We start from the raw sequence: 22198 nt of genomic DNA on the forward strand, positions 1-22198 counted from the left end.
TATGTATCAGGGATTTATAAAAATAAAAACATTTCACAAAAATTTAAGCCGTTGAAATCGTACTTATATAATCTGTCTAATTACAAATAATTATCGAATCTAATACTTATAAAATACAAACAAAGAAAAATATTAATCACATTTAACGACGGCGATTTGAAGCCGTATAAATAAATGCTTGAAATCGTTTGTAACGACTTCGTTTCTTGACCGTTTAATCCTATTTGTGTTTGACATAATTATTTATTGAAAATCTGTTACTCGATTAATATATAGGATTATAGTTCACTTACACAATTTCTAGCGGTGACCCTTGTGAAAATTAACAGGATATTGTGCGTTTTCAAATTAAAATAATTGTCTAACTCATAAAAATAATAAATAAATAAATATGAGACAACATCACATACATTACTCTGATCCCAATGTAAGTAGCTGAAGCACTTGTGTTATGGAAATCAGGAGTAACGACGGTACCACAAACACCCAGACCCAAGACTACAAAGAAAACTAATGGTAAGCTACATCGACTCGGCCGGGAATCGAACCCGGGACCTCAGAGTGGCGTACCCATGAAAACCGGTGTACACACCACTCGACCATGGAGGTCGATATAACCATTTAGAAACATATTGTTTGTAGAAGGAAGCACAGGCGGTCAAAATATCGTGAAATACTTTCTCAGTGAGCTTTTATGTCCAGTCATTTGCAAGGTTTATCTGGAAAGTTTGGGAATCTGTGAGTTCAGAGAGTGATGATTTCGTGCTCTTTTAGAATTTACACTTCGCCTCATATCTTCGTAAGTGCCTCCATTTTGGAATTGCATCTAAAATAGTTTTTCAAACGTAATATCTCATTTCCTACTCCATCTTTACATTCTACTATTTTTCAACAATCTTTGTCGCTCTAGTTACATAATAGTAAATTAGTAAACCAGAATACCCTATATGGGATAATAATAATATATAGGAAATATAATAATGGAATTTGTGAAACAAAACATATTCATAGTGCTATGACGATGCGTCGATTTTAAAATCAAATACTTCATATTTTAGCACTGAAAATGTTTCGTCAATTTTTGCATTTACTGTATCTAAGTTTGCGATGATCGATGCTATGTGGGGCAGTCTCGTTTTGTGTTACGGATAACAATCAATCTAGTTCAATTTCGCTTAACATGACGTCGTATACACGTAATATTGGATGCACACGTTCGAACTTGCTTTTGAATATTATTTATCTAATATTAAAAATATACTATTACATAGATTCATAATTCAATTTTTCGTTACTTCCGCCAGAGGCTTTTATTTATTACATAGAGGTAAGCAGACTAAAATTAATTGTAAAAGTGATTCTGACTGCCTACCGACATTGTAGTATTAATCATTTCGCATATCATCAATACAGCACCAACATTTGAGGACATAAGATTATCACGCATTATATATGTTGTGCCTGAAGACTACTTGTGTTACACTGACACTCACCCTTCAAACCAGATCACAAAAATAATAATATTTGTGATGGAATATACAATAAATGGGTGGTACCAACCCAGAAGGAATTGCACAAAGCCTAACCACCATACAAAGATGCATAGCCATATCATCTCAACGCGGTTTGTAGTAAGTCCTTAGTAAAGGAATTATTATTAAGCGTATTTAATTAACCACGTAAGCAACTCCAGAGGTCGTATAGTGAAACAGAACTGAAAATAAATATATAAATAATCTAACAAAAATATTAAACTTTCATATTTATAAAATAAATATGAAAGTAACTATGTCTGTCGTTCTTTTACTACCAAGTCGCTGAACCAAATTTCATGAAATTTGCTATATAGCAAACATGAATTTCTATAAAGGTCATATCATAGGCTACTTTTTTGCTTGACATCGAACCTTTAAACCGCGAACGAAGACGCGGGCAACAACTTCTAATTAATAAGCTGACAATTAAATAAACCGACTGTTGAATGATTTCTTATTCGAATCTAAATTTATTTACTGAATTAAAAAAAAATGATATAAATTCATGCAACTTTGAAATACCATAACATCAGGGTTTCGTAATTTAACAAACCAAAGTTCTTTGAGGGTCACCTATTGTGTGCTTTGTAAGGGTGCTACACGATAAGCTAACGCAATACATATAATTAGTAAACTAATTATGGTTCAATTAGTTTTTATTGAAATTAAACAAAACTATAATAAACTTAATTTGAAATTCTTATAAACATAATATATAATTATCTCGATGTTTTAAAACAACTTTAGCGTGCATTCCAAGAATTCCAGAGGTAATGACATCCTACATATATGTACATAAATAAAATAAATAAATTTATTTTTGTACACTTCGAGTGCTTATTGAATTTCTTCTTTATTATAATTTATTCATCATTCATCAGGATTTAAAATTCAATCAATTGATTGATTGAGTTCGCTGTCTTATTGCATTAGACGTGATTTTATTGAAGATTATATTTTTTATTCATGTCTTGAATCATCTTGTATAGTATTAATGAGGACTTATGATGTGAATCGTCTATGGAAGAGTCTTGGGATACACAGTGACGGCAAACGAGATAACGCTCTCTTAGTCATACCAACTGGCTCTCCTCCTCGTGTCGGACAGAAAGATGTTAGATTTTATAGTTGAATGAGAGATAACTAAAGTAAAACTAATTTCTTATAACTCTTGGTCGCAAGAAATATAATTAATTATTTTATATTTTGTCTATCAACTCGTTTTTCAACTTCAAAAAATATTACTATTTGGATGTTTCGGTATTCTGCCGAAAAGAACAGAAAATAAAGAAGTAGGAGTAAAAACATTAAATAGAATTATTATAATTTAATAATGAAAATTAACGAATACTAACTCCACTGTTTATTATGTAGGTACATAGTCCTCTACTAGGTAATAAAAAGAGCAAGTCGACTTGGACAAGAAGTTTCCGTACGGTTTGTACGGAACCACTCACTTATTCTTAAGTAAACCAATCACTTATACTTCTTATTACTCGGAACTGTAAAACTACATATAGTAATGTATACGGGCGCGCCAGTGTAACTATAAAAACATGGGGCATGGCATGGATCCCAGACAAATGTAATGGCTTTTAAAACGCCGATACACATAAGTGACTACATTCTACTATAGAGTTCAAATCCATCTTACAAATTATAAAGGACACTTTATAATTTGTAAGATGGATTTGTTTCTCGGAGCGTTCTTTTCATTTTTTAATTGAGAAAAATATACATAATGCTATTGATAAAAAAGTGCTAATTAAATTTAAACGTTAATCTGTTTCACAATATTGATATCGTCTTATTCAATTTAATTTTTGATGATAAAAAATATACTCAGGTCGAATGTTGGAAATGGTTCTGTTTTTTCCGATTCCTATCATTAAATCACTTATTTTTCTATTGACATTAAGCAAGCAATTAAGGCCTTGTTTTATTTCATTTAAATTTTACCAATCTGATCTATTCAAAGTTATATAATTTTTAATATTTGAAAATGAAAAATAGCGAAGTATAACTATATATATACTACTTATTCTTCTTCGATCGTCAATAACTTTTTATAAATTACTAATTTTCTCCCGATTATATTTTCGTGTAAGTTTGAAGAAGAAGAGGGGTCTTTCTAAGGTATTCAAGCTTGCTTTACACCAAATTTTGTCAAATTCGGATCAATGGTTTAGCCGTCAAAGCGTAACAGATAGACATGGAAACTTTCGTTTTTGTAATTTTAGTATTGATTAGACAATAAGAAACAGCCATCCCACAGATCGAAGTTATCTTTGTAAAAGTTGAACGTTTAATTTAAAAACTTTATACAACAGAACACACAATATTGGAGGTCGTAATATAATATGAGACACGAGTTCTTTTATGTGAACAAAGTCTTATGGAAAATTGTATTGTCCTTTACTTTTACACGAACGACGAAACCGTTTTCCAACTATTACTTCTGTGTTATATTTGTTATACTTGTCGTCTTATATTTTTTTATGAAACCACGACACGCTGTATTCTCTACTTCCAAGTTATTATTGCCTAAAAAAATCTAATATTATATCTTGTTCAAAATTATTAACATCAACATTATGCTGAATACATCGAAAATGTAATAAAATAGTTTTGATAATCTATTCTTTCGACGTTGTATTTATCAAGATAATAATGGACACCGAAAACATTTCTGAAAGAATTTATAATCAAAATAAATAAGTAGTAAAATAAATAGACACAAAGAGTTTTGACACGAAAATAAGTACGTTAGTTTAATTATGTTAAAATATATAAAAAAGTCTGCAGTAAATATGATATGCGCCACGCAAACAATATTATTTAAATAGATTAACGTAAAATAATCTCTTCGTATTTTGACATAATTCGGAACAACGTTTAGTCATCTTTAATGAAAATTCTAACTAGATAGGCCTGCGCCCAACCAACATGGTTGATAATTGAAATAGTTAATGACATTTTGCTTCCTCGAAATCGAAAGGTCACTTCTAGGTTAGTTATGAAAATCACTATTTACCACCCGTATGACGAATTCGCATTATTACTTAGAAATACGTTTAATATTACACAAATCATATTTAAACTAGCGACCCGCCCCGGCTACGCACGGGTGTAATACTGATAATAAATATACTACAGATTAGATTTTTTTTAAAAACCGCATCAAAATCAAATGCGTAATTTAAAGATCTAAGCATACATAGGGACAGAAAGCGGTAAGCTACTTTGTTTTACACTATGTAATGATAATGATGTGTTGTCTTTTGAAACGATTTTAAATTTATATTACTTAATTTGAATATAAAACAATGGCGAGATAAACACACGTATGTTCACAGTATTCACTTGAACATCAGTAAATGTCGAGTGGAAGTCCGCTGGCAGGATGCAATCAACTTCCCCGTTGCAGCGTGGAAATGCGGTGTTATCACATTTTGAAAAGTTTGCGATTAAGTTTGTTGAAGGTTCACAGATTAAATGATAGTTCGACCAAGTAAATACAAGTTGCTTTCAGTATAATTTAGAGTTGAGTGAGGCTATGCAGTATCGTTTATTGATTTGTCACCTAAATATTATTGTATGAAATGATATGAAGAACTAAGTTAACAAAACACGATCGTAATTCAAAAAATGTTATACATTTTATCAAGTTTAATTTGTATTTTTGCATTAAAAAAATTAACATAGTAAAACTTTAATTTAAAAAAATGTTAGCTGCTTACTTGTCCGGTGGCGCTGCATGAGGTGGGGGTGCACTTGGAGGCTTGAGGCTACGGAAGGCTTTGAGCCACTTATTCTTCATGCTGCCTGCGGATGAGGACGATAACTTCCGATCAGCTGCGGTTGTGCTGCTGTCTGCTTTAGCCGCGAATAGCTCTCTCTAAAAACAAAAGCAAAAAAATAACTTGAGCGTTATTAGGTTTGCCCGCAATCAATTAATCAACAAAAGAGCCTTCATATAAGTCGATTTTTGTTGATCAAATTCTAGGATATATAGCGATTTTAAAACATGATGATTTGTCAAAATTTTAATTTCAACCGAAATACAGACCAGTTACAACAACTTCCAAATGAGAACTTAATAATTGAAACAGTTAGCGAGTGCTCCGGGAATCGTGCCAAGTCGGTATGAAACACGATTTCGCTATCGAGATAACAAGATTTAGACCTATTTTTTCAGTCTGATGTAACAATAGATATAATTGGTTTATCGATTTAAATATTTCATATTGCAGATACATCTAAATTGTTTCTAAAACCTTGTTATATCTTATGTAAAAATATTAAATAGTCGATGTAGCCCAAGGGTTGCAACTCTTGAATCTTAATTGAAGAATTATTAATTGCGCTATTGAATATTCATGTGCTTAATTTGTGTTCGTAATATATATTCATCTCGTGCTCGGCGCGGCAAAAAAACATCATATGGAAACTTTCATATGTCAAATGAAAATCTGGCACATTCATATCTACAAAAATGGAATAAGTTCCAAGTGATCTCAAAAGGAGTAATCTTAGGTCAGTGAGGATATATAAACAGTCTGTAACTCGACTTTATTAATATGTTAAGAGTCAAGAGTTGTATAGTTTTTGTTGTTTAATTTATTAACTTAGAAGAGCATTTTAGCTTCTCAGTACAACGTTATTGCCAACGTGACCTTACTGCAAGACGGAATGAAACCGTAGTAACGATACGCTTATTTCTTATACACACATAAGTCTTTGTAATTTGTGGACTGCTTACTACATCGAGGTTTGATATTTTATTTAATATTTATTTTACAGCGAATGTCATTGTTGTACTCGACAAATCGAAAATAATAGGTTGGGGAAAAAGTTTCTTCGTATTTTATATGAAAATTCAAAAAGTTTTTTTTTAGTTTATTTACATTTGACTAAAGTATGTAGGTGCCATTTTGTTCCATAACTTTTTGCCATCTTGTTGGTAGTGACATGATCCCATTGCTGTAAAAATTTTGGGGCTTCTGATCGAAAAACTGCGACAAGTGGTTTTGGCAGTCCTCTCGTGATGTTAACCTGACACTGCCTAAGGAATTCTGCAGAGACCAAAACAGATGAAAATCTGAAGGTGCAAGGTCAGGACTATACGGCGGATGCATTAATATCTCCCAGCCAAACTCTCGTAATTTTTGTTGAATGGCTAAAGATGTGTGAGGTCTAGCGTTGTCATGGTGAAAAACCACACCACTTCTGTTGATCAATTCTGGCCGCTTTCTCTCAATTTCTTGCTTCAATCTCATCGATTGTTCGCAATACAGTTCTAAATCGATGGTCCTGCCGGGCGGTAACAGCTCATAATGAATGATGTCCTTCCAATCCCACCATACACACAGCATTATCTTGTTGCGAGTTAATCCGGGTTTTGCCACAGTCTGTGAAGCTTGACCGGCCTTTGACCACGACCTTTTTCGCACGTTCTTGTCGTATGTGATCCACTTTTCATCACCAGTTATCAGCTTCTTCAAAAATGGTTCGGTTTCATTACGTCGTAATAAAGAATCACAAATGAGTACACGGTTCATTAGGTTTCTTTCAGTGAGTTCATGAGGCACCCATATATCGAGCTTTTTTGTGTACCCAGCTTTATTCAAATGAGTCAAAATCGTTTTGTGGTCAATTGCCAGTTCTTCAGCTACATCGTAACTACTAATATGCCGATCTTGCTCCACTTTTTCAAAAATGGCATCAATTTTGTCCGTAACAGGGCGACCAGAGCGAGATGCATCTTTGATATCAAAATTTCCGGCTTGAAAACGCTTAAACCAAACTTGCGCTACTCTCACAGATACTGCATTAGGTCCATAAACATCACAAATTTTTTTCGCGGCTTGAGTTGCATTTTTACCTTTTTTATAGTAAAATTTTAAAATGTATCGAATTTCTTCTTTAGATTCACTCATTTTAACAACAACAAAAACAAATGAAAATCACACAAATTCCTAATTTGAATTTGGAAGTGCCTTCTTTAAAATTTAAACTTTTTAATGATACCAAAACCAGCCAGATACAAATGGTATAGCCAAAGAGATTTTATTACAAGTTCATACATACTATATGCGAAAAGACTTTTTCCCCAACCTAATATAACACGCAAAGTCATTGTAGACGTCAATGAGGCGAATTATAGACTGGAAATAAATAATTCGAGTTGAATAACCTTCATTTACGACAAAGTCGATCAAATCTATGCACAAACCCTTGCTTGCACGCAGGTCTTAATTCTGTCGCTTATTCTTATATTTGATACTTTGTATTATTACAAAATAAGTGCCTAATATTGTTAACAATGAAAGCTAATAACAATCAAAAATCAAAATAAATATTTATATTATAAGTAGGCTTATAAATTAGTTACGAATCGTTTTGTTGAAATATTTAAAAAAATCTAAGACTACCGCCGGTTTGGAAAGTCGATTCTAACGAAACATAAACATGCTATTATTTGCAAATTGAACCTGCGAACTTTACCCGCACGTAATTTATAAAACAGATAGTTTTATAAATTTACAAAGTACACGAACCTCTCCCTCTCTAAAATCCACGATTTTAGCCCCTCGAGAGGTAACAACATAGGTGGGTACATAGGTACTCAAACAAGCTCTGTACCAAATTTCATCTAAATCGGTTTAAGAAAGAAGTAAAGACTAAAAAAGAAAAGCCAGAAAGAGACAGAGTTACTTTTTATTACTCGCTCACACTTATTTCATATTTTGAACCATATTTCGATAAGCGTGATATTTCGCTTGTGTAAGGCGCTCAAAAGACGTCACAATGGTAGTAAAAATCCAAATTACCTGACACCGGGTGGTAGACCTTTTTACAGAGACATGTGTAGGTACCACCCACTTACCAATTACTGTAACATGAAACATGTAAATAAATAATGCAAAATCGGTTCCAAGGGTGACTGATCTAGTAACATTATTACTTTTTCCAATGTGAAAGGTTATACTAATAACATATTGATATTGGACACATTGAAGGTAGCATCTTCGATTTTAACAACGCATTGACTATGCAAGGAAAAGTATATATTTCTTGCCAAGTGACTGTTTTACTTAAAATAATAATAAATAAATTCTATGCTTTGTTGAAGTACTAATAATTTGTATATATTTATAATAAAAAATAACTATTAAATTTTTTCATCTCAATTTTTTTTAAAAACGTGTTTTAATAAGAAATAACTTTAAAAATCGGAATTCCAGTAACAAATATACAAATATATTTAATTAATTCTTACTTATATCGACGTGACTTTGAAATAAATCAATTTTCACGTCCACGCTGGCCGTCACTCGTACTTGATAGACTAAATGAAGTTATAGAACCAATATCAGAAACTGTTAAAGTTACTCAAGTAAAATAGAGTTTTATCAGATACTTCAAATGTTATTTTCATGTGAAATTGCCTAACAAAATTGCTTTTTTATATATAGTTTATACTACAGATATCTATTTATATTATGAATCAAGAAATGTAATAAAAGAAACTATTCTGTAATTTTTTTTTTTCAAATTACAAAAGATTTTTGCTAAAATTTTAGACCGTTACGAACAAAAACATAATAATAACTAGCGACCGGCCCCGGCTTCACACGGGTGCAATGCTAATACTAAATATACCACAGAATTTTTCTAGTATCCTTACTATATTGTCCATGTATTATGTATAAAAATTTCTTCTCGAATCGCTCTATCTATTAAAAAAAAACCGCATCAAAATCCGTTGCGTAGTTTTAAAGATTTAAGCATACAGGGGTATAGGGACAGAGAAATGGACTTTGTTTTATAGTATGTAGTGATAATAATTTAATTAATAACTGTCTGTCAAAGACATATTTAATACTAATACTTAGTACATAAATTTTATCATGTATGCAGCCCTCTTAAAATATACATATTAAATAAAATATCTAAACAACATCGTAAAGTATTGAATTGAAAATCATTTTATTAATTTCGTGTATGCGAGAAATATGAGTTGAATAACATTAAGTGACGGAACAACAGACTTTACTGTCGAAAGACTAAAAGCTTTGGAAGAAATTTAAGATGGAAATATTGACTATAAGATGCTCCAGACGCCCGGCCATTTGTCACGTGTAATAAGTAGCTTGCGAAATAAAAGACTTGTCGTTATTATACTAGCTTCTCGTCCCGTCTTTTTACGAAAAAAAAATCCTCCCAAAATTTTTATTTCGTAAAATTTCCCGGGGGTATTTATTCGACTTGATGGTATGTGGTCATCAACGCCTACAGACCTTGAGCCCGTAAAAATTCAAGACCTTGGGCACTAAGATTGTTATCTCCTTTGTGACTACAGATAGTCTAACTCAAGACCTTCAAAATGGAACTTTATGGAATTAATTGATGGCTTGAAGTCTTCTTAAAACCCGGATTGTAATGATCATATACTGGAAGGAAAAAAATTATAATAGCTTATAAATAATATATTTATCTCAGTGAGAATCTTGATATTAGTTTTAAAACAATCACAGTTGTCAAAATATTTGTCAAACGAATATCGCCAATTTATTTGGTCACGTGTATCAATGTCTGGTTTCGATATACATTTGAAATTAGGTCACAGTGGATATCGTTACATTTTAACTCTTACATTCGTATCAATATTTATAAATGTGGCTTTTATATTGTGGCTATATTACTACGGTACTATTATTCTATGAGATTTTGAGATTCTTCTTTCAAGTATGTTAGTCAATACTGGTAGCGTCTGCAGGAATCAAAATAAATAACGTAAAGGCAGAGTAATATTTTACTGTGTAAAATGACACCATGTCCACCCGTGGGAGTAAAAGCCGACTAAGGGATTTTTAAGTGCAAACATCGACCACGTAAGCTCCTAAGCGTTCCACATGGTACCGAGGAAACGAAGCAACAGTAAAAGCCTTCACTTCCTCGTTGAGGGTTGATGTCAGACATGCAGCCGACCGTATAACTTTGCTAAGTTTCTTTTCATTAATTCCGCTGATATAATTAAATGAAAATTTACAGGATATTTCAAATCGGAACAAAATAGTACTTTAATTATTGCTCCTTGGCGGTGAAATATGATGATGGAGTAGTCTTGTACGTTTGATTAAATTTACATTTTTAGGAATAACATAAGAATCTCAACCTAGTGGTACATTTATGTTGGTATTGAAATATATGCTCATATTTAAGTAACTGGTTTAAATGATTTTGAAACTGATGTTTCATTGTATAACTCTATGCAATATATAATTTTTTGTAATATATTAATGCTTGCAATGTCAGTCTCGATAAAAAAGGCCGACGGGTGATAGTTTTTAAGTCCACAGAGGGAATCTCTGCCCTTTGGAATAAAGAATCACCTTTAATTCTAAGTTTAAAAACTGTGTGATGCAAATCAAGTAATTTACATGCCTTTTATTTCCAAGACCCTTGAACTTTAACGGTTACCAATTTTGTTTGCAATATAAACAAGATAATATAACTTAGGTTATAGTTACGAACAACGTATGAAAAGCCAAATCGAAGTTATCATCTCGATTTTACGACGACTATCTCATATCATTTATCTATTTTCGTCGATAAAATAAAAGCAATATTAGTTCGTCACTATTGCTGTTGTTGCGTAGTTATAAATCTTTCTATTGCGCACAATTTGTTAATTCTATTTCGTAAAACTAAATTCTGCTGAACGTTATAAATCAATAAATCACATTTGCGATTCTGGGTTTAACTATTCCACATTATTATGACTAACGAGTTTGTACCAGAACGTATCGCATATTTCCGCGGTATTACCCAATAGTACTATTAATTTATCTAGTGTTTGTTTTGGATTTCTATCAATTATATTTGGTATAACAATAACTGCCTTTTGGCACCGAAAACAATAAGTTACGTAACAGCTTGTTAGCGTCACACTAGAGGTTGAACACCACTTCTTATAATGACTAGATGCTCCAACGCGGGCGTCAGGTGTGCTGATACGCCTTTGAGAATTTATGACGAAACTGCATATTTTCATATTTGTCACATATAAGTATTAACTTTTCTTTTTTATAAACATAGCGCTTACAATGTTGCATATATTAAGAAAGGCTCGCTTGCTCGTTGAGAATTGTTAGATGTAGTGATTTTAAAAGCGCTTTAAGCTGCTTTTTAATTGCTTTCGTAAACATTGATTGGTACTAATCCTTGAATTTTGAAAAGAAAATTAGTGTCATTTATATAAAACGATGTTATACTGAAATGGCCTACACATTTGGCAAATCTTGCAAGACTATCGCTTAGTGCAAGAATAGTTTAGATCTGAAAAGGAATATCAAATAGACTTTCAAATGTTCAATAAATTAACAGAAATGAAATATTATTTAATAGAGTGTTTCATATTAATGATATGTATACTTATAAATACATTATAAGTATACATATCAATAATATGTCATTAATATGTATTTATAAACCTCGTTAAATTAAAGAAAATTATTCACATATATTTACAAAATATCAAAACATATTAGTGAGCAGTTTGCAACTTTGCATACACGATATCAATTATGTATTGATAGGTTTAGAACATGAACTATAGACAAGTATTGATCACTTACTAGAACAACCTATTAATTACATAACTAGATACAGTACTCGGTATTGGGATACATAACATTATAATAATGGAAGTGGCATTAGTTGTATATGGACAAATTAAACGATTGTCTTCTATGAAAATATTATTTTCAAGAAATCGTATTCGTTTATTTATTGGTAAAGTGAAATTCGGTGAAATGACAATTTTAATTACTTAAATTTTAGTTTAACTGTTTATATATTTGTGTTTTAGTTTTAATAAGTAATATTTAATGTAATACGTTTTATACATAATCCATAGGATTACACCATAAACAATTAAACATAAATCATATTATGGAACTAATTTATATCACACCTTTTGATTGCCACATAAAAACTATAGGTATAAAAGGTATTCAGGTTATATTACTAATACGTTTCGTGCCTCCGTCGCCCTAAAAAAATAAACGAATTAAGTTATTAACTATTGAAGCAAATATAATAATTTTTCAGTCAAAATAATCTATTTTAATTAGTAATCAGCTTCAAGATAAAGATCTTCGTTTATTATTTAGCGATGCATTTTAATTTCTTTATATATTTTTCTTTTAAGCGCATTCACTATTCCATATTGAATTATTCATCGTATCATATTAAATTAAATGTTGCCGTTTTTCACTCACGAGATCGCAATAACAAGATTTTGTGTCTACGTCTATGAGAAAAATGCATTCAATTCTAAACCAACGGATAATGGCAAAGGCGATCTCGAAGAAAGCTTTCTACTGAAAACGGTACGATTTGTACCTTGCTTACAATGTTAAGTAAATGACTCATAATTTTTTCATACTTTTATAAATCCATTTCAGCACTTATACCTATGTTGATTGAGTTACATGATGGTAGCATTAATTCTTGGTAAAAGTTTCATTTTATATTATATCTGCTTTAGATTTATTTGGTTTTAAAATTCAGTGAAACGAAAATCATTCAGGATAAAAAGAAAATAAAAATATTTTTAATTTAATTATTACGTTACACTTCTAAAAAGTTTGAATTACACTTTTTTTATTATATATCTGCTGGCAAAAGATTCATGCATTTTATTTTTCGAATGCTTGTTTTTTGGTATTATTTCAGTCCGTTAATTGCGTACCTATTTCTCCATACACTATATAAGTATTATTTATATGTAGGATAGACGAGAATATGCTATTTAATAACAGTATAATATAAATCAAGAGATAGTTGAAGATATTATGTATTTGTTAAATTTATTCATTTTTATTTTCTTTATTTGGTAAATAACTAATCTAAGTTTTACCAAGAAACGTTATAAAAGTATCTTTAATGTGTACAATAAAAACAGCTATGTATTAAACATTCTCCAAATCGCACTGCTTTTTCTGGTACAAGTTTTATGTTTACTGTTTAAGAACAATTTTTCAGCTAGCACTTACAAAAAGAACGTTAACTTAATATTAGTATTTATATATTCAGATCGTGTAGTTTGTTTCACGATATACAAAGTGATAACAGATTTAACTGAAGGTAAACACCTACTACAAAGTAAGGAAGGTCAGTAAGCAATCTCTCCGCTTAGAATCGTGTTAGAATTATAGCCGCACTGCTTAGTCTCGAGGGAAGAACGCGTAAAATGGAATTAATTAAATGGGATATTTAATGTTAATGCTGATTTAATATTGAAGTAATACAACAACAGCCTGTAAATTCCCACTGCTGGGCTAAGGCCTCCTCTCCCTTTGAGGTGAAGGTTTGGAACATATTCGACCACGCTGTTCCAATGCGGTTTCGTGGAATACACATGTGGCAGAATTTCTATGAAATAAGACACATGCAGGTTTCCTCACGATGTATTCTTTCACAATCGAGCATGAGATGAATTATAAACATGCTTGCCTGGGTTTGACCCCGCAATTATCGATTATGACGCCACTGGGCCATCTCGGCTCATTAAAGTAATATCTAAAATATATTTATATCATGATTGTTCGAATTTAGTAAACTATACAGTTGTACAGCGACCTGAAACCACGACGTTGCGTGACCTCTACTTCCCGTTTCGGACAGGCGTTTTCTGATAAGAATACAATACAATGAAAACCAAAAACCAAATTACACATTTAAACGAATTTACTGACCTAAAAATACAGAGTACTCATTACTAGAATAATATTACGATGAATTACTTTGCATGTTTATTAATATTTTTTTCGGGTTATTTTTTTTACAATTAATTAACGTAAATTAAATAAAAGAACGTTAACTGCTTCACGAACAGGATCGTGATTCGTGTCAAGAACAAATAAAGGTCGGGACTATAAAGCTTCTTATCAACAAAGAATAGGCATAGGAATGGGTTATCCGATGTCCGCGGTACTGTATATTTTATCTATATTTTTTTTCCTTTCTTTATAATTATCTTAAAGTATTAAAGCACATTACGGTTTCCATACAAGCGTAACGTTGCCAAAAGTGCTCGGTTGTAAATAAGATTGTTTCGTATTTAATTCTTACTGCAACGATAACATATATCGTCTACTTTGATTGCTTTTCCTTTATATGCTTCATGCGTGGAATTAAAAAAATGTGAGTATCGTAACCATAAAATCTTATGCTAGATAATTGTAAAGTAAAGTAACAGCCTGTAAATTTCACACTGCTGGGTTAAGGCCTCCTCTTCCATTAAGGAGAGGGTTTGGATTATATTCCACCAAGCTGTGGCAATGCGGGTTGGTGGAATGCACATGTGGCAGAATTTCGATGAAATTAGACACATGCGGGTTTCACGATGTTTTCCTTCTCCACTGGGCCATCTCAGCTTATTAGTTAAAAGTCTAACTAAAGTAACCTAAATCACATATACGATTTTTTTTTAATTTCTAATATCAGTTAAAAATGTAAAATAATTCGAATGTAAATAGATACATAAAAAAGAAAAATAATTTTCTGTATTTTCAGCGCTCAGACAGAGATCGTTTATATGAAAATAAGTTCAAGTGACTACAGTGTTGAAAAGAAAAATATATAAAGCATAAGCAACACATTCAATCTTGATAAATCCTTGGTCTTACTTATGAGATCGACAGTTGAAAACATTATAATATTATTTATAAAAGTTTTAAAGTGTGTTTAAAAATATTTGTAGAGGTCAATGGACGAAAGAATTAGAGTTTAGAGTGAATAAAAGTATGAATAAATTATGAAAATACATAGTTAAAAATTAAATTTCTTGCAATAGCTTTTGTATTTATATCACAAGATTTATCAAGTTAAAATAACGCAGTCGAAATATGTCAGCATTGTAGTTTATAATATGATCGAATTTCTAATTTATACTGCAAAGTAATATCAAGTTACTACTCGTATACGACAACTGATATTACGAGTTACATTACAATCATAGTCAATCTCTGCAATACATATACATATATGATATTCTACTAGTATTGCTAGTACTCCGCTGAAAGGTCAGATGATATTTCATAATAAACCATAACGTGATTTTATTATTAGATTTTATATACTTAATAAATAAATAAAAATGTATACCTTTATTCTATATAATATTCAATAAGAATGTTTTAGAGAGAGTTTTTAACTAGATATGATAGATAGTATAATCTTGTTATAAAACAGTCGCAAGTGAAAAAGATTATATTTCGATTACGGTATGGGAAAAATATAAGAAATACAAAAAGCAGTGTAATGAGATTTTTGTGGATTTGTAAAACATGTAATAGTTACGTAACAATCGCAAAATAGTGTAACATAATAACGAAATATATTATTACGGTTGGATCATTGTGGTACATAACTAGAACAAAAACTTTCTACAAAGTTCGCGATTAAAATGAAACATCTTGTGAGTTATGACGCGAGCCCGAGACGGCTCAAATTTCAAGGCAAAGACTAGTACTATTCGCCTGGCAACGCTATAAAGGCCAATGAGGCCAACTGCAATAACTCAATCAGGAATAAATCTATAGAAAATATGGCTTTGACAAATTCATTTTATTATTGACTATTGTACAGTGCTAATAAGTAGTAAGTTAATTACAATCACTCCAAAAATATAATTTAATTGCATTTGTGTCGCCTTATTAATTTTAATCTTCTTATTACTACAAATTCAACGAAACTGTTACCGGAATTATATTTGTAACTATTAGAAAAAATATGGATTGTAATGGATTAAATAATAAATGTGTTACTACACATTATTGGCGGATGAACGCTTGAAAGATTTTTTTTTAATATATTACAGAATGAGCTGCATCCGTAGGTAAATGAACATATCCATGTATTTCTCTCTATCTTAACTCCAGAAATGTATTGATCAAGTATTATGTTCATAATTTACGTATAGGTATGTAGTTTCTTTCTTAATAATCCAATAATTTACAAGTGTAAACGAAACATGAAAGTACAAACTTTCGTGACGCAAAAAGTGAAGCTTTAGAAACCGTACAAAATTAATTTACAGAATTACAAAACGTATTTTTACAAATGACGCTTTTGTCATTTTGTTTTTAAATAATAACGCGTCACTCGTTCAAGAGTTACCTAATAATTTACCAGCATTATGTTAAATTATCCTTGAAATGAGGCTTGTGAGTAAAAAAATAGGTTTTTTATACAATTAGTGTTTTTTATATAATTACTTCATAGTACATAGAATACCTTATGAGTGAAACGATCTCTACTTGGCTATTTCTTTGTGATATTGAATATAAATAATCATATATCTAGTTCTAGTTTAGTTTGGTAATCAATAAATAAGTGCAACGCCTCTATATCGAATAAAATAAATAAATATTATATATTATAAATAAATAAATAAATTTCTTTATTCGATTTCATTCGATTCTATCTGATATGCAATTTAAAATCGTATAGATACATTAAAAGTGAAGGTACTACGGCTTGGTTCAGAATGTAGATTCTACCGAGAATAACCGGCAAACAAAAAACAGACACTTAAAAAGTGGACAGGTATGTTCATAAAATGCAATTTACAAAAAATGCATGGAATTAACTCGCATTTTATTTTTATTAGTGTAGTGTTATTTCGAGTTTTATTTATTATTATTTTCACGTAGGCGTATGTTTTAATGTGACGGTAAAAATGTCATGTATTTTATTTAATAAAAAACACATAAATTGAATGGAAAACACAACAATCATTTTACATTATGACGTATCATTTATTTATATATTATTATACATTAATGTTTTGGCATGAACATAAATTTGAACATAAACTCAAAATGTTGTAATAAGCAGATGGTGGTAACCACTATGCCACCACCCATAGACATTAGCTCGGTAAGAAAACATTGCTTACATTGCACCACCAACCTTAGGAGCTGAGATATCATGTACTTTGGGTATGTAGTATCCTGGCTCTCTCACCCTTCTATACTAAGTATTGTTGTTTACCTAAGCCCTACCACAGAGTAGATCGATAAGTTGTTCTACGATCGCTAAGAGACTTGCAATACAGATTTCTTATATTTTTTTCATTTCTTATTTTACCGCATTCGACGAAAGTTATTAAAGATACACGGGTATTGTAAGTACACGTGTATTGTGTGTTCAACGTTAAGTTATCTATTTGTTGGTATTAGATACTTAACTTGAATGAAAATAATGTTACGTACGTCAGCTGCGATTTCTCACGAGTTGTGGAAGAAACATTTAACGGTTCCGTATTTAATTTGAGGAATTGAATTCTATTTTGATTTTTTCTTTCTTTCTTATCTATTATCTATTATTTTAGCTATTACAATTTATATCGATTACGAACCTTCTTTGCCGCATTATATGAGTATTTTATACATATATTCCAATTAAGAATAACTTTTTTACTGTTTACAAACTCGTCTTTTTCTACAAAATTTTGCTTATATAATTACATTAGTAAGTCTATATATTTCGAGAATTATATAATAAAAATAAAGAGGTTTATTGTCTTAATAGCAATAGCTATTATGATTCTCAGTTGGGTTTATTAAATATATATAAACTTTTATTTTTTAACAAAAATAGTGTCTTGTTTGTAAAAAAACTTGAGAAATGTTTTAGAGCATTGCTTTATAGCAAAGAAACTGCCTTATATATTCCTATAATTCGATTGAGCGTTAACAAATTGATTATACAAGAAAAATATATATCCGTGAAAATCAATTAAAATCTGAGATAAATTTTAAAAAAAGGTGTTTTATTTTTCTTTAAATTTCCTGGGGACTTAATACAATAGAACAATGTTTAATAATAATCAAATCGGTCTACCCGTTTTCGCGTGTTCGGTGAACACTAAAAATCTAAACACAAACATCTGTCTCTTAAATAGAAAAAAATAAATAAAATATACTTGTATTACGGATATTAAATATTCAGGTAACGGTATCTTCGTTATGCTGCGTCCAAACATTTATTTATATTAATTACTAACTATAATGAAATTACTAATATTATTTTTGTCTTACTCATATTTAATAGCAATGTAAAGGGCTGTTATTACGTGTGAAAATAATGTGATTTAAAAAAGATCCTTTCAAATTAAAATTAAAGACATCATTTTTATTTAGAATAATTGCTTACTCGACATTTAACTTGTAAATAAAAGAAACGTTTCATTGAGTTTTGTTTATATAAAATCCAATTCGATTGGTTGGTAAAATTTTTGGTGTGAAAAATTTATACACTAATTATATTTATATATCTTTGGTATTCATTAGTGCTATATAGGTAACTACAAAATTAATAAAAGTAAAAAAACCTTGTAAACTGTTAACAATTTGGAAGTATTTTACATAGTGAATATTTTTAAAATACGAGTATAATGACACGGTGTATGTGTGCGTTTTATGATAGCGAAAGTTTTATATGGTAATAAAAGAAAGGAATCGTTATGTATCAAAGAAATATCCAACTTACGTCATTAAAATATGCTTGTTCGAGACGTTGTCTGGTTTTGTTAGCTTTGCTATATTCGGGAAGACTTGATTGCCGTCGCATACGCATCCTTTGCTCTCTTTCCATAGTCATTAAATCCGACTTTTGAGACAGAACTAAGTAATGTAATCGATGTACTATATCCATTTTTTTAATATTCAATTTAGGAATTTGTTCTAAACATTGAATTATAGAAAATAATTGTCACACTTTTTATCTTCACTAATTAAACATTGTAGTTAAGGTCTTATAGAAAGAACTTTGCATGGAGCAGAAAACAATAATAAAATATTATTCTCATTAATTATTGCAGTTCTAAGAAAAATATGAAAGCATATGAGATTATTGTTATTAAAGCTAATCTTCTTAATCGTCAAATGGATTTGAAAAATTATAAAAAAAAAATAATGCACTTTTTAAAAGTTTTATGACATCACTACGTTTAACGTTTTAGTCACATCACATTGATATTTTTTACATAACGAAAACTGTCAAAAAATAAATAACTGAACAGAAAAAGGTCTGACAAATAAAGTTGAATACTAGGATATCATGACGCTGTAAGCACTAAGCCCGCAACTGAGGGCGGGCGGGAGTCGACTGAGCCGGGCGCCGGATGTAGTGTGCCTCCGACGTTTCCAAGCAACCGCTTGCTAACAACAGCCACTTTTCGGCCGTGAATACACTCATCCGCACAAATCACTTTTCTATCTAATTTAGTACAGTATTCTCGGAAATGATTTTTCTATCTCATTTGCGGTATTACTTCGAAAACTCAGCTTTTAGTTTTCTATGGAATTCAATGTCCATTCACGCAAGGCTTATTACTAATAGTGGAACAAAATATAGAACAAACTGAGTTTGTTTATACTCGTACCTTAAACTATATCGGAATTGTTTATTTACTTATGTTACATAAGAGACAATAACCTATATATTATAATAATTCATAATGTATTATAATTTTTCAACCGACTTCAAAAAGGAGGAGGTTATCAATTCGTCTGTATTTTTTTTTTTTTGGTTTGTTACCTCATAACTTTTTACTGGGTTCTCGTATTGTTTTTTGAAAGGTATAGTATAGGGTTGGCTGACACCGGCTCCAAATATAAAAATAACTATAACTACATTATATAATCGTAAAGCGACTTTTAAGTACTCTAATATTTTTCATTTCATTTTACCTAGGAGGACTCTCAAAAATATGTTAAATATGCAATTATTTTTATTACTTTTTAGTGCATTTTAATTTGTTTTAAAATACTGTTTTGTTTGAAGTCGGTTTTTCTTTTTGTTAAAATTTTATTTATGTACTTGGTGATAATGAAACATATTTATACATTTTATATATTCAATTATATGTATAAATAAAATACATTTTCACAGGTTTTTGCGAGCATTTTTGAATCGCTATTTTATAATTTGATTAAACGTTAAGTTCTCACCGTTACGAATGTTACGATAGCTATCGATAAAAATCAGCAACGAAGATTGTTATACTTTTAAATGATACGTATATACATATACATATTTATGTAAAATGATTATAAATAATTTTGTTAACAACCTGAGATGGATAGAGTGAGTTCAAATTCAGGCGAGATCCACTGAATTTTTAAATACTTAAAATGTTTTAACAAATTCGTCTCGGCGACGAAGAAGAGCATCGTGAGAAAACTGGTGGTCTTCATCGTAGTAGAATTAACTCTAAACCTCCTAAAAGAAATCACCATCCCAGCAGTAGGTTATACAAAGCTTGTTACTTTACTAATTTAATCGCGTAAATAAATAAATGGGATGGTAGCTTTTACGAAGTAAGCTAACAACAGATCGTATATAAGTTCCACAGATAAATAAAATAAAATACTGTTTTTTTTCATTAAATAATTATGTCCTACAGAATATACGCTAATAATATTTACATATGACAACATTACGACTTCAAAAAATATACGTACAACCTTTTGATCACGTACAGAATAAAGAAAATATAAAGTACGCTTCGAATCTTTTACTCTGTTAGTGTAATATATACATCATAGTTGTGAAGCGTAATGAAATAAATGGGAAATAAGATCTGATTACATATAGCCTTGAGGATTTTTTTGATAAATTAGTGTTTCTGTATAATTAATGTAATTATATAATATAAAGAACGAACAACAAAAAAGTTTTAGTGAAGTTATATTGTTAGTCGAAATTGTGTCGCGCTAATTAAGACCCACTTTCAGAAAAATGAGTAAAACCTAAAAGATAACAGCTTAATTGAATCACCTATAATTCTATAGAGAAACTATGTATAGTTTTTTAGTACGTTAGTTTCTATGATAATTTTCAGTTGCAAAGTCAATATTGTAACTGTTAACATTCTCAGTTTCTTGTGATATTGAAAATACTTTTTGCTCTTTAGATATAAAGGAAAACCAAGAAAATAATGAAGTAATTTTTTTTTAATGCTGTAGTTTGTCAATGGACAATAATACGATTGATTTATTTATAGTTAGTTCTCTAATTAAGTGCTTTTAAAATGAACCTGATTGAGGCTTGCTTTTTTTTTAAATAAAATTGGCAGTTGCTATTAGATCAAAATGAAATCGATTTTTTTCAAAACCAAACTTTTTTAATATAGTCTGTAAATGTCTCGCAGCTGGACAGCCAGTGATTTTTCATTTAAAAATGTTTGAAGCCTTTTTTTACCAAGCTAATCTTTGGTGATTGCATACACAAGTAGGTTTATTTACGGTACCTGACACGAATTATAAACACAAAATAAGCATATGCAAACTAAATGATTGCATGCCCGGATTTGAGTGCGCGAATCTTCGATTTAGATATACATACGTGGTTTAGCTACTGATGCGACATTCAATTTAGACAAGATAATTTTGTAATGTATATATATTTAAACAAAGAATATTTTGGTAAATGGAGTAGAATAATAAATGTAAAATAATGCATGTGCTGAGCAAGATTCAAATTCTGACGAAGGTTTATCCATGTTAATGTAGTGTCCTAAGTGAAGGTGTTGTCACATTTGTTTGGGGTTAATTGCTCACACTTGGTTGCCGGTTTCATGT

General features: G+C 30.5%; 1 protein-coding gene across 8 annotated transcripts in view; it reads right to left on the reverse strand.

The window, feature by feature from the left end:
• The window catches only part of LOC124530166, a 206892-nt gene that overhangs the window by 14697 nt on the left and 169997 nt on the right, over positions 1 to 22198 (reverse strand). For all 8 annotated transcript variants that reach the window (XM_047104169.1, XM_047104163.1, XM_047104166.1 and 5 more), the window contains one exon: positions 5276 to 5433. In XM_047104169.1, the coding sequence (XP_046960125.1) occupies positions 5276 to 5433 (158 nt within the window). The remainder of the gene's footprint in view (positions 1 to 5275; positions 5434 to 22198) is intronic.

The sequence above is a fragment of the Vanessa cardui genome, chromosome 6 (genome assembly GCF_905220365.1).
Source record: "Vanessa cardui chromosome 6, ilVanCard2.1, whole genome shotgun sequence".
Lineage (NCBI taxonomy): Eukaryota > Metazoa > Arthropoda > Insecta > Lepidoptera > Nymphalidae > Vanessa > Vanessa cardui.